Consider the following 13,112-nt stretch of genomic DNA (forward strand, 5'->3'; position numbering starts at 1 on the left):
GCTGCCCCCCTGACTTCCGTGCACTGAGTCCCCGGCCCTGCCCGCAGCCCCGGCCCTGGACTCGGCGGCCGCGGAGGACCTGTCGGACGCGCTGTGTGAGTTTGACGCGGTGCTGGCCGACTTCGCGTCGCCCTTCCACGAGCGCCACTTCCACTACGAGGAGCACCTGGAGCGCATGAAGCGGCGCAGCAGCGCCAGCGTCAGCGACAGCAGCGGCTTCAGCGACTCGGAGAGTAAGTGCGGCCCCCGCTAGGATGGCGCCGGGATCTCCCAGTTCCCAACACCTGGCCCGCGAAGGTTGCGGCCTCAGTTTTCTTATCTGTAAACTGAGGAATGGTGTCCAGGAACCTAGTCCTGAAGCTCAAAGCAGTAGGCCGAGCAGTGGCGGGGCCCCTGACGATAATCACGGGAAGGGTCGCTGGAGGGCAGGTTGGTCCACCTGCCATCCACAGGTGTGTCACCAGGCAGGCGAGTTTAAGCAGCTTGTCCCGACTGAGCCAGACAGGACTCCCTGGACCTGCACCAGGCCTTTCCACAGTTTTCCTCCTCTTCTCCTTTCCCGTGCCTCTCCCCTCTCCCCTGTAACTTTGCAGATGTGGAATAGGTGCCAGTGGAATGAGGGGGCACAGTGGGGACATGGGAGGGCGCTGAACGGAAATATTCATGAAACCAGGAAAGGTTTCATAAGCCCAAACGGCTGTTCCTGGGATTTATGAAATAACTGTTTGCATTTTCTTCTGGCCCTGAGCGCTCAGACTTGTTGCTCCATTGCATGCAGTTATGAAAATCTTTGGCACTGCTGAGTTCAAGTATTTTTCAGCCAGGTCCTCCACCAGGCTGGAGGGGGAGCCAGAGAGCATATGGGCATGAAGGTGCTTCCTGGTGACCTTTCTCACAATGGAGACTACCCCAGCGTCTCTTTGTCCTGAACAACTTTATCAACAACAAAACAACAACAACAACAACAGACAGCTTTTCCCAGGAGCTCACATGTCCTGGGAGGATTCAAACAGCAAATTAGGTGCCTTTTTAGTATTATATGATTGTTGGTTTCAAATCCAGAATTACTTATTGTTTTTCAAAGTGCAAAGTCAATTTTAAACTCTTCTGTGTTATTCTTCAACCTTTAATCCCTAGATGGGTTACAGGCATGAATGTCACTCCTTTTGCTGCCCTTGACTCAGGATGTGAAAGTGATGGCCTTTCCTTGTGATTCTCTTATTTTGAAACCTGGAACTCTTCCTTGTTCCTGGGCTAAGATTCGGGGCTAGACTTGAATGTGAGCTGCTCTTCTGCAAAGGGATAAATGCGCTCACCACCCTGGTCAGGGTTTGACTCAGAAAGCTGAGTTCCAGCTTGAGTTTCCTTGGCAGCATTGCCAGAGAGTTAGACCAAGTTGCAGCTTTTGAGGTGAAAGGGGATGGAAGAAAGTACTGTTACTTTTCCACTTAGAATTTTTGGACTGTGTTCCTAATGAACAGGTTCATTTTTAGTTTCAAAGCGAAGTGTTTACATTCTGGAAATTTGTCTCAATTCCTAAGGCCAAACTTAAATATGTCTCCTTTTACTGGGGCATGGAGCAAGTTATTCATCAAATACAGATTCTCCCATGGAAAAGAAAGCTGGGACAGTGTGTCACTGCAGCTCTGTGGCAAAGAACAGCTCCTTTCTAAGCAACAGCTTCACTCCGCTAGAATAGGTCTAAGAGTGCCCATTCATGGCTGATTGCAGCTTCCACTGAGTGGGATTTCAGATCTAGGATCTGTTTTCAGATGCCTTAAAGAGAAGGCATAGAAACACATTCTTAACAGTTGCAGGGGAGATAGTTGGGATAGTTTGTAGTTTTACTTAGGTTATATGTTTGTTTTCTGCTTTTGTTGTTAACTGACTAACCCGTAGTTTGGTGGTTAGAGAAGTGATGAGAAGAATATAAAGCAAGCTCAGATGACATTTGTCTTTGCTTTAAATGTGTAGTTTTTCTCTCACAAGGCTGGTTAGAAATATTGTTGGCAGAAGCTGTGTGTATCTAAATGATAATTTCTTAAGGAAGCATAATACGTGTATCTTAATTGCTGCCAAGAATTGAGCACAGACATTTGTTACACTCGTTTGTCTGTTTAATGATTTTCTGTGGGAGAGAATGCTTAAGAGAGGTAGATACTACTGAAATTTAGCTCATGAAGAGGGAGACAAACCAGAATAATGATAATAACAGCAGGTCACTTTTAGCAAATCCTTGCTATGAGGATGATGATGATTTATTAGCTAGAATGGGAACCATGTCTTCACGAATAGACTGAAGTCCTTTTGAGCCCAGATCACATGCCTGTTTGTCAATGATGGCTGTTTGTGAAGGTGTCTCTCTGAGGCGGTGGTCATCTGGCAGGGTGAGTGGAGCCCAGTTTGAGCCTTGTCAAAACCCTGGATGATGAGTGGGATTTAGTTTCTCCAGCTGTGAAATTGAAAGGATGCTATTTAATAGTGCTATTAGGTAGAAAATATTTGCTCTGTTGAATGCTTTCAAAATATCATTACAATGTACATGCTGTGCTATACCACATAGATACATTGGAGCCAGTGTCTCGCATGAAAATATTTTGGATGAAGCTGTAAACCAATGTTACCTCTGTTTTTTTGCTCTAGTTTTTACAGCTCTGTCTGAAGGTGCACCAGCCTTACAAGGAAGATCAAACAGTAATCGTGTTCTTTGAAGAATACTTCTTCCTTCTCATTAAAAAAAAAAAAATTTAGGTTGCTTGCACCCAAAGGCAAAAAATAGCCATTCCCTCTACCGAAAGAAACAAGTTACTCAGATAGGAAAGAAGAACAGATATTTAATAAGGAAATACTCCTTCCCATTCCCACTTTGAGGGAGGCCTCTTAAGACGTGAAGAGGACCAAAATAACAATTACAGTATAACTTCACATGGGTGGGGGGTGTGTGGAATTCAAATGTAGTTGATCAAAATCAAGTTGTTACTTTCCTTTAGACTTGATTCCAACATGTAAAAAAATCAGGCGCTTTAGTGGGAGTAATTTTAACTTCAGCAGTGAAAGGGTAATGCAATTAAGAGTTAGGGTAGTGTTTCTCAAACCTCATCCTCAGAGGTGCTTTAGAAATTGACTACCTTTGGTTTGAATTTATTTTTAGAAATATATCTTCTTTTCAGTATTTTTAAGACTGTAAAAGGTACACCATGATTTCTCGTGTTAAATGAAATTTTAACTCATTATGTTTCAAGTTTTAACCAGTGTGTTGACTTTATAAGACATTTATGATATTAACTTAAACTTTAAAAGGTGGTATGCACTTACATCTTTAATGTATTGGGGTTTCACGTAATTTTTCCTTTGAAGGGGGAAGTGTTTTGCTGCTCAATAAAAAAGGTCTGAAGTCTACTGTGTATGCTAGGGTTATTATGATATTGTAGGACCATTTAGGGAATGAGGAACTGGCTTCCTTAGCATCAGCAAGACTTAGAACACCTGCATATCTTTGCCTAGACTATTCTGGCCTGGCCCTGGGAGAGGGGACCTTGTGGGCCCTGGAGAACCAGCATGACAGTTGGCTTATGTGGCTTAGAAGTCACTGAGGCTAGAACCTGAACTTGTTCAAGCCATGAGAGAATAAGGCCAGTGAGGAGCTTTCAGGGTTCCCTAGTACTCTGTTAGCAATTCCACATGGGTGACAGGTCTTGTGATGCTTGGCAAGGCATATAGAGGGATGGCACGGTCCCAGAAAGGGAGCTGGGACAACGGTGGAGTAGCTGAGGAAAGAGGCTCTTCCTTATTTTGCCCCACTTTGGCGAGGCTATCAGAATTTCGATTTTCGGGAGGAGAATTCAACCCACACCCCCAGCCATTCCCTGTGGCAAAAGGGAGGCAGGTCCAAAGCTTGCTTTTTCTCAGTGAATTACTATAGTTTGCTTGCTTTAAACGTGTGGGAGTGTGGGATCGTTCTATATTTACAGGAGCCTTGGGCAAGGTTTACTGTCTGTGGTGTTACTTCCCTCTGGAGCAGCACGTTGACATGCGCTAACCCTAAGTTACCTTTCTCCCAACCCCCCAAGCTAAAAACACACACCTACCTTTTAAACAAGCCTCTATTTTGCAGCAGAGTTTCTCCAACTCTGTTAGTTGTATATTTCATATGCTTTTCTTTCTTTTGATGGTGCCTTAGAAAACGTGGTCCCAGAATTTCAGGTTCCTGGCTTCAGTACACTGAGTGGATTTGCCAGGGATGTTTCTAATGGGAATTTGAGATGCACGTGAGATGGTGCTTCAGAGCGGATTGAAACCAATGTTGTAAGGCCCTCAAATATCCACCCTTACCACCTGCCAGGGTTCCCCAAATCATCACTGTTCTAGGTCTCTCAAGCCTCTATTAATAGCAGCACCTGATACCCACGCGGGGCAGTGATACATGAATATGTGATCAGCCAGCAACACATTGCTGTCATTTAATCAGACTAACTGGCTATTATTTTTGCAAGGAATAGAGTTCCAGGGGAGGGAAAAGAACGCGATGTCAGGCCTTGCTTACCTTGAAATCTGTCTAGGCGCCTTGCGTGAGATTTTTGCCCATTGTATGTTCTTAATAAAACTCTGTGGAAAGAAATTTTATTGGTTAAGGGTAAAGAGAAGTCTAGAGCTTGGGGTACCTCTATGTTGAGGGTTTGTTCTTGGGAGGTTTGTTCTAGGATGCCACCGAAGAGAAAGTTCTCTTAAGAATTTTACTGCTCTCTCTCAAGAAGAGGGAGAATCTTGATTCTGTTTATTCTCTGCGATTACCTTTTCTATCTCAGGAGTGCTATTCTTCACTTTGCTAGGAACTTTAGAATTAAATCATTAAAACCGCAGGCATTATACACAGATTATTAGGTTATTCTTCTTCTAACAAGGAAGAAACGGAGTGACTCGTACAGGGTCATGCAGCTTTCATGTGGCCTCTAGACACCCACGCGACAGTGGCATAGACGCTGGATGCCCACTCGCCAGTGGTGTAGCTTTGGGGCCTTGAGGGCTCTCTTATTTTCTGTGCCATACATGACGTGTAGATATCATCACAGGGTGCGCCTCAGCTGCAGCAGGTATGGCTCAAGGATGCTGGCGGTCGGCTTCCTCTTGATGGTTGAAGGTTGAACATTTCAGAACTTGGAGTTGGGTCTGCTCCAGATTGTACACCTCATGGAAAGGGAGTGAAGTCATGGTGTGGCAATGAGCCGGGGCGTGAGCTAATGTGTGTGTGTGTGTGTCGGCGGGGTGGGGGGGGGTGTGGGCAGGGCGGGGGCGGGCAGGAGGAAGTGAGCGTAGCTATGCTGCCATCCATGCCTCCGTGTGCCTGTGTTTCTATATAAATAGATATTGTAACTAGTACTTTTCCCCCTCTTCCTCCCTCACTGTGGGAGTGGCTGTCAGTTTTGTCTGTATATATTCTCAGTCTGGGAAAAACGCTCACGTCAAGAAGGCATTTAGCCTGTGAACCTAAAGGATCAGAGGACAGCCCTGGCAATATTCCGGATCTACGGCTCATTCTCTACAGATTCTCTCCAGGCCCCATGAGTTATGCTGAGTTTTTCCCGAATCTTTGCTGGATTCCTTTTTTCCCCTGCTACCATCCTCTTTTGGAATGGCCTCTCCATATCTAGATTGTTCCTTCTCCCACCATTCAACAGTGTTTGGCCTCCTCGCCTGTGAGGTGAACAAATTGTGGTGTCTTTCTCCCCCTGCAGAGGAGTGTACGTGGATGGAAACTTGCTGGAGAGTTGGGGCAGAAGAGAGCTGAAGTTCAAAGTCAGGGAAGGGCCTGTGGTGCACGCCGGGTGGGTGGAGTGAGCGGTGGCGTGTGGAAAGTTGCTCTCCTAGGCCAGCTGCTTGTGGGAGATAGAGAGTGGAGGTGTGGTCCCTGCCATCTGGGCCAGCCAGTCTCTGGGCCAGGGATGGGGGTGAAGCTCTCAGGTATCCTTCAGAGCCACAGATAACGTGCCAAGGGCCTCGTATTTTCTGGCTTGGAGTCTAAGCATGAGGTCTGCCTCCTCAGGACCCTCTGTGGTTTTCTCGCCCCTAAATCTTGCCTCATCTTCTCCCCATGAGTTTCTCAGTCTGCATTTGTGGCAATTCTCCTGTGACTGCATGGTGAGAACAGTAAGGCTCCCTTGCAGGTCTGCAGTGGGTGTGGCCAGCTTCCTGTGTGTCGGGGAAAGGCCCTCCCTTGGGAGAACTGGAGAGCTCCTTTGGAGGTGGGTTTGTTTGAGGGAGGCAACAGGAGGACTTCCCGAGAAAGGTTCCACAGAGTCTAAGGGTCCTAAGAAGTAGTAGCAGGAACACCACAAAAAAGTGTCCCGTGGTCAGGTACACTGGGGAAATGGGGCTGGTTTTGTTTAACCACAAGTCTTTTCAGGATGTTGGAAGTGGGCGTACCCATGGGAATGACCAAGGCTGGTTGGTGTTTCTCGGGGGTACTTGACCACACAGCCCTTGGAGGATCAGCATTCTGAGGAATGTGTTTTTGGGGAAATGTAGATATCAGGGTCCAGGGTTTTGGATCTCAGTCCATGTTCATCCTCAAAGCCCAGTGATGGTGCTGGTTTCAGGTGAGCTGGGCTGGACCTCTGAAGGAAGCAAACATTGTGAGGGTTGCTCTCAAGGGTCTTCTGGGCATGTTTGGAAACGTGGACAAGATGGCAGTGTCAGCGCAAAAAGAGCAGGGGCAGGTGGGCCCCTGGGCAGGAGAGGGTTGGGGGAAAGGGAGCCAGGAGAGGCACCTGAGAAGCTGTGGCAGCCTCTTAGGGACAAAGCTGAATTTCCCTGAGACCAGAAACCTCTTCTTCCAAAAACCCTGTCACTTAAGCAAATTTCTTTTCAGTTAACGGGACCAAAGAGAGATGTTTTTGCCTCCTCCTGAGCTGGAGGTAATTGGCTTAAAGTGGAAGAATCCCGAGGAAGCGGGGACCTGGTCAGGCCCCCATCATTCCCCTGCCCTCTCACACCTGAAGAGCCACTTCTCTGCTCCAACTGCGGCTGGCTTTGTGTTTTGTTTTAACCAGGAAGGCTGTTCCCCATGACCTCAGGGGCCACATCCTGCCTCTGCTGCCTGCCTTGCCTTTGCACCCTTTGAGTCAGTGCTGCTCAGCCAGCAGCCCCTTTCTGAGTCACAGCCACACAGCTGGGCCAACTGTGGGTTGGTTTCCTTCCCCGTAGCAGGACTTAGAGAATCTCAGAGCTAGAAGTGCCTTTAAGGATTATTTAGTCCACCTTCCCTTTCTGTTGATAAGTAAGCTAGGCCCAGAGATACCATCTTGTTCAAAGGCACCCTAGTACTTAGTAGTTGACTGGATGGTGCCCTTGACTCCCAGCTCAGCCTTGAACTTCTGGGGCCTCATCTTGCTGTCGTTCAAGTCTTTGAAGGTAGGAGCATAGAGGGAGCCATGACGTCACTCCAAGTGTCTAATAGATGAACTTCCAGGAGATGTCTTCATCTTTGACCTTCTGGCTTATCTGAAGAGTACAGACTGTTAGGAAAACCTCTTAAGTAAAAGAGAGGATTATTAAATTATAGGATAGCAAGACAGCAAAGATCTCTCTTGAGCAGGGAAAGAGGATTAAGTCATGGGATACCGGATGTTTGTATTTTAGGAGGCTCAGAGGGCAGAAGGGACATATTTCACATGAGATGATTCCTTTTGCCTAAAATCCTTACCCCCTCACCCCCACCATCAACCAAGCACTGGTCATGATGATCCTATCACCCCCTTCCTGTATTAGGGAAGCAAGGGCCTTTGGTGTACTTGATTGGACACACACACTCTCATACACACACTCACACTCTCACACACTCTCACACACTCTCACACGCACACACTCTCACACACTCATGCATGTGCGCGCACACACACACACACTTTCACACTCATACACTCACACACACTCTCACACGCTCTCGCACACTTACACTCACTCTCATGCACACACACACTCACGCATACTCACAGACATACACTCACACACTCTCACACTCACACTCTCACACTCTCTCACACACTGTCTCACACAGACTCTCTCATACACCCTCACTCACACAGACTCTTTCATGCACACTTACACGCATACTTTCACACACACACACTCTCACACACACACAAACACATTCCCCTGTCTCGAATCATTTTGGGGGCATAAACATAAAACCTGGAAATCAACCTGTTTTCTTTTCTTTTTTTCTTTTTTTTTTTTGAGACAGAGTCTCACTCTGTCGCCCAGGCTGGAGTGCGGTGGTGATCTTACCTCCACCTTCCGGGTTCAAGCGAGTCTCCTGTCTGAACCTCCTGAGTAGCTGGGGCTGCAGGCGCACACCTCCATGCCTGGCTGAGTTTTGTATTTTTAGTAGAGAGGGGTTTCACCATGTTGGCCAGGCTGGTCTTGAACTCCTGATCTCTGGCGATCCACCTGCTTCAGTCTTCCAAAGTGTTGAGATTACAGTCGGGAGCCATCACGCCTGGCTGTTTTCTTTACTATAGATTTGCAGTTTTGGCTTATTTTGAAGACAAATTGTTGGTTATCAATAGACTATAAAGTGATAAGTCTATAGTCTCATGAGTACTATTTCTAATGAGTATATTTTCCTTCCTGAAAGGTGCAGATTCACTTTATAGGAACAGCTTCAGCTTCAGTGATGAAAAACTGAATTCCCCAACAGACTCTACCCCAGCTCTTCTCTCTCCTGCTGTCACTCCTCAGAAAGGTAAGGTCATTAGTTGGAATTGGAGTTTTTTGCTTTTTTATTCCTCTCCCCTTCTCCATCCCTTCTCTGTCCCTTTTATCCCTAAACGATCTTTCTCAAATGTGCAAAACAGATAGGTAAGACTAATGTCTTAATACTGTAGAGTATAAAGTGGAATTTTTTTATTTCTCAGGATTTTAATCAGTGTGAACGTGAAATCAGATAATTTGGGGCAGAAAACCTGAAGTCACAGGGAGAAAGAAAACTTGGAGACTAGACTGTTCTCTCTCATGTGATGTAATCAAGACTGTGCAAATGACAGTGTTTCTTAGGAGTCGCCTCCCAGACTTGCTGGTTCTAGAATTTAAAACTCAGCAGTTTGCCTTTGCAGATAGTAGGATTCTTTTTATTGCATTAATTATTTAACCAATGGTTTCAGATGACCAATTTAGCAATTCAATGGAGTTGTCATTATGAGATAAGCTATGGTGTAACATGATTTAAAATAGCAGCTCCAGCCTGTGTCTACTGTGGTATTAATAGACCTAAAATGTCTTTAAAGATGCATGAGCAGTTTCTTATTTTTTGGAAATGGTAAAACGTCTCCAGCCAGAGAGCTGAATGTTCTATTACATTGGACAAGTGCCTTTTTGAAAACAAAAGGAGTTTTTTTCCTTAAGAAAAGTTATACTTGCTGAAAATAGTTGCAGAATGCAATAAAAATGGAACATAGTTAAAAAGAAATGACAATTCCATCACTCTTTTCACTTTGGCAATAAGACAGGACTTCGCTCTTTTTTCAAAAGAGGCATTTTAAAATTCCCTTCTCAACATAGCAACGTTAGCACCCACTGGGAATTCTGCCACTATCCAGCTCTCAGTCTGTAATGGATCTGTTGAATTCAGAGACAGAGCAGTCTAGAAAGTGGCTTAAAACATGCTCAGATTTGTTACCTGATCCTCAAGAGGTAGGAATTAAAGAGGCGGAAGAAAGCCCCTAGTGGCAAATTGACTTAAAAAGCTAAGAACAATTAGCCATTTGTAGCCAGCAGTGTTAATTAATAAAACTATCCAGTACTGCATTTCAGGGAAGGCGTGAATGATGTGATGAACTCTACAGAAATAAAGTCAGCTGTATGAAAAAAATCTGTACCTCTCAGGCTCTAGAGAGAACCAAATCAGAATGAGGACTCGTTACCTTGTGTGGGCACCTGGAGGGGATGAGGCTGTGCTGGAACCAGAAGCCTCATGGTGCCTTCCCGGTACCATTTTGATAAGAAACAGTGAACTCTTCGTTCATTTCATACTAGAGGGACTCTGAGGGCTGCAGCGTTGCCTTGGGGGGACGGCACAAGCATGAATGCATCAGAAGGCTAGTGCCGCGGGAATGACACAATCTAGGTGTCCGCTCTGCACAGTGCTATGCTTACTGAATTTTTTGACTAATAACTCATATTCTACACAATACAAAAACCAAACTCTTTTTATCTTCCCTTCCTGCTCCTCACTCTCCTGCAAACATTTAAGAGAGTGAAGGAAGATTCCTCTTCCAGGTGATGGAGAAGTGGGGTGGGATGGTTGGAGAGGGTGGTGATGAACTAAAAAACAAAGAAACACTGAGGCTAGTCTTCAGAATCAGTTTCTGAGTTTACTGTATCAAAACACTGGAGCACACACTTAGGATTGGCCCAGGACACTCTTCAATAAAGTCTCTGAAGATAAGGAGGTGGATGTAACATAGAAATAATCCATTCTATAACCCTGGACGTTCCAACATCCTGGAAAACTCAATATGAAGTCATCAGCTGTCTTTGTTATGGAAACTGAACTCTCTCTCTCCCCCCACCCCACCGTTTCACAGCCAAATTAGGAGACACAAAAGAGCTAGAAGACTTCATTGCTGATCTTGACAGAACTTTAGCAAGTAAGTACATGTCTGATATTAAAAACAAAAAAACAAACAAAAAACTAACAGACACTTCTGATAAAGTGTTGCAATGTTAACCAGCTTGCCCTGGGGCGGAAAGTTGCATCCTAAGCCTTCTTTAGGTTTAGAAACGGGACCTTAGGCTGGTCGCAGTGACTCACGCCTGTAATCCCAGCACTTTGGGAGGCCAAGGCGGGTGGATCACCTGAGGTCGGGAGTTCAAGGCCAGCCTGGCCAACATGGTGAAACCCCGTCTCTGCTAAAAAACACAAAAGTTAGCTGGGCATGGTGGCGCGTGCCTGTAGTCCCAGCTACTTGGGAGGCTGAGGCAGGAGAATCGCTTGAACCCGGGAGGCAGAGGTTGCAGTGAGCTGAGATTGCACCACTGCACTCCAGCCTGGCGACAGAGCGAGACTCTCAGAAAAAAAATAAGAAGAAGAAATAAAATAAAAATAAAATAATAATAATAATAATAATAATACACAGGACTCTAGTGGCTAGGAATGAAATTCTGGGATAAGCTTGTGTTAAAGTAGACCATGTGCGTTTCCAAACAGTGAGAACAGGGCACCAGCAAACAATGGCATTTTGTTTGAGAAATGGAGAGTGAGCAAGACTGGAGCATTACCATCATGATGGCCTGTCAGGCTTTTCAGAGAAGAAATGAACTGATTAACCACAAGTGTATTACTCCAACAAGCCAAAAGGGTTCCATCCCAGGGGCCAGGGTAATTTTCCAGGTTAGATCCAGGGTTTGGGTGAAATCTAACTTTAAGAGGTGGGTGCCAAAAGAGAGAATTGGCTTGGGGGGCCTTTCACCAGAGACCCACGCCAGTGACTGAAAGACCTGGATTAGGTATGCATACTTGCAAGCATCCTATTTGGGAATTACACTAATCGTTACCCGTTTTGTGTGACCACAAATGTTGAGAACTGAAGACATCAGATTATAACTGCACTAGAGGGGCCCAGAAGAAGGGAGCCTCACAATCTATCTACACACTCCATTTCCAAAGGATAAGATTGCAAGAGCCAGGAGGACCAACTCCAGCTTCTGGGATGGAAGGTTCAGCAACTCTGCTATGGGGGGTCCTGTTGAGTCACAGAATGGGCTGGGAGAATTTTGTCCCAGCCCCTTAATTTTCCAGTGGAAGGATTGATTTTCTGTGAGAAGTATTTAATGCTATTCTTTGCTAAAGTGCTGGGTAAACTCTGAAAAATTAAATCCAAAGCTGGTTATTTAAAAATAACTATGTTCTTAACACTCTTGCAGACAAACCTAAATATCAGATAGAAAGTCTTGTATCATCTCTATTTGCTGGAAGATTTTACTGCCTCTTTTCTTAGGTACAGCACCATCTTACATCAGAAGACCAGGGCCTGTTTTGACAGGGATTATTATAATTGTAGCATAATTTGTATTAGACCCATGTGACAAGCCTGTCTACTTCATGGAAATTGCAGTGGGTTGCCCAGTCATTCCAGTTAATCAAACACTCATCATGTGGGAAGCCTGGCATTGAGTTTGGTTCTTTTATGCTTGTCTGAGACAGTGTGATGTGGTTAAGCATAGGAATTGTAAGCCTCTGAGTGGATAACCTTACCTGTCTCTCATTTACAGGTATGTGAAACAAGAAGTTCTGGGTCCTTTCATCATAAGGGAGAAGCTTCAGAAAGCTCGGAGGACCTGCTAAAATCAGCTACTAGAATCTGCTGCCAGAGGGGACGAAGACGTGCACTCAACCCTCCACCAGGCCACTCTCAGGCTCACCTTAAAATCAGCCCTTGATCCCATCTCTGGGCAATTTAGACAGTGAAACTGACTTTGTTTACCTGCCTGCAGCGTATTAGAACAGACGATCCATGCTAATATTGTATTTTCTCTTAAAACATAGCTTTCCTGTAATTTAAAGTGCTTTTATGAAAATATTTGTAATTAATTATATATAGTTGGAAATAGCAGTAAGCTTTCCCATTATAATATATTTTTGTATACAAATAAAATTTGAACTAGAGTCTGCTTCCTTTTCTTCTTCTTTATTTTTTAAAATATATTTCCATTCAAATAATATTCTAGTGGGAGTAACATGCTTCTTGATTCCTTCGCAAGGCCCCTGGGTGCTCTCTGATTGCACTAGACAAGAGGACAGTAAATTTAAAGTGTTCCTTTAGCTCATTCAGTGCTCTGGAAGGAAATGCTGGCAGACGGCTGCTGGGAAATTTTAATTTGAGGATTGTGATTTCGTTGGAAGTTAGGTTTCTATTCTGTCTCTGCCCTCCTTCTCATATCTTGGCACCATTGCAGGTGGCATGGACTCTTTCTCTGAATTAAGGGAAATACCAGTTGTTCTTACAATCCAGGACTTAAATACGAGGGAAAGTTGAGATAGCTGGAAGACTTGAAAATGATGGTGCTTTTCTAAGATCTGTGTGTGGAGGAAGATTGATGGTGCTGGTCTTGATGGA

The 13,112-nt window shown here is 45.1% G+C and overlaps 1 protein-coding gene across 1 annotated transcript in view; it reads left to right on the plus strand.

Annotated features, from left to right (window-relative positions):
• RGCC (regulator of cell cycle) overlaps positions 1-12,658 on the plus strand; it is a 13,956-nt gene extending 1,298 nt beyond the window's left edge. The window contains exons 2-5 of the mRNA XM_011990267.1: positions 29-233; positions 8,633-8,740; positions 10,581-10,643; positions 12,268-12,658. Coding sequence (XP_011845657.1) covers positions 29-233; positions 8,633-8,740; positions 10,581-10,643; positions 12,268-12,275 — 384 coding nt within the window. The 3' untranslated portion in view covers positions 12,276-12,658. The remainder of the gene's footprint in view (positions 1-28; positions 234-8,632; positions 8,741-10,580; positions 10,644-12,267) is intronic.
• Positions 12,659-13,112: the final 454 nt, after the last annotated feature.

The sequence above is a fragment of the Mandrillus leucophaeus genome, unplaced genomic scaffold (genome assembly GCF_000951045.1).
Source record: "Mandrillus leucophaeus isolate KB7577 unplaced genomic scaffold, Mleu.le_1.0 Scaffold375, whole genome shotgun sequence".
In the NCBI taxonomy this organism is placed as follows: domain Eukaryota; kingdom Metazoa; phylum Chordata; class Mammalia; order Primates; family Cercopithecidae; genus Mandrillus; species Mandrillus leucophaeus.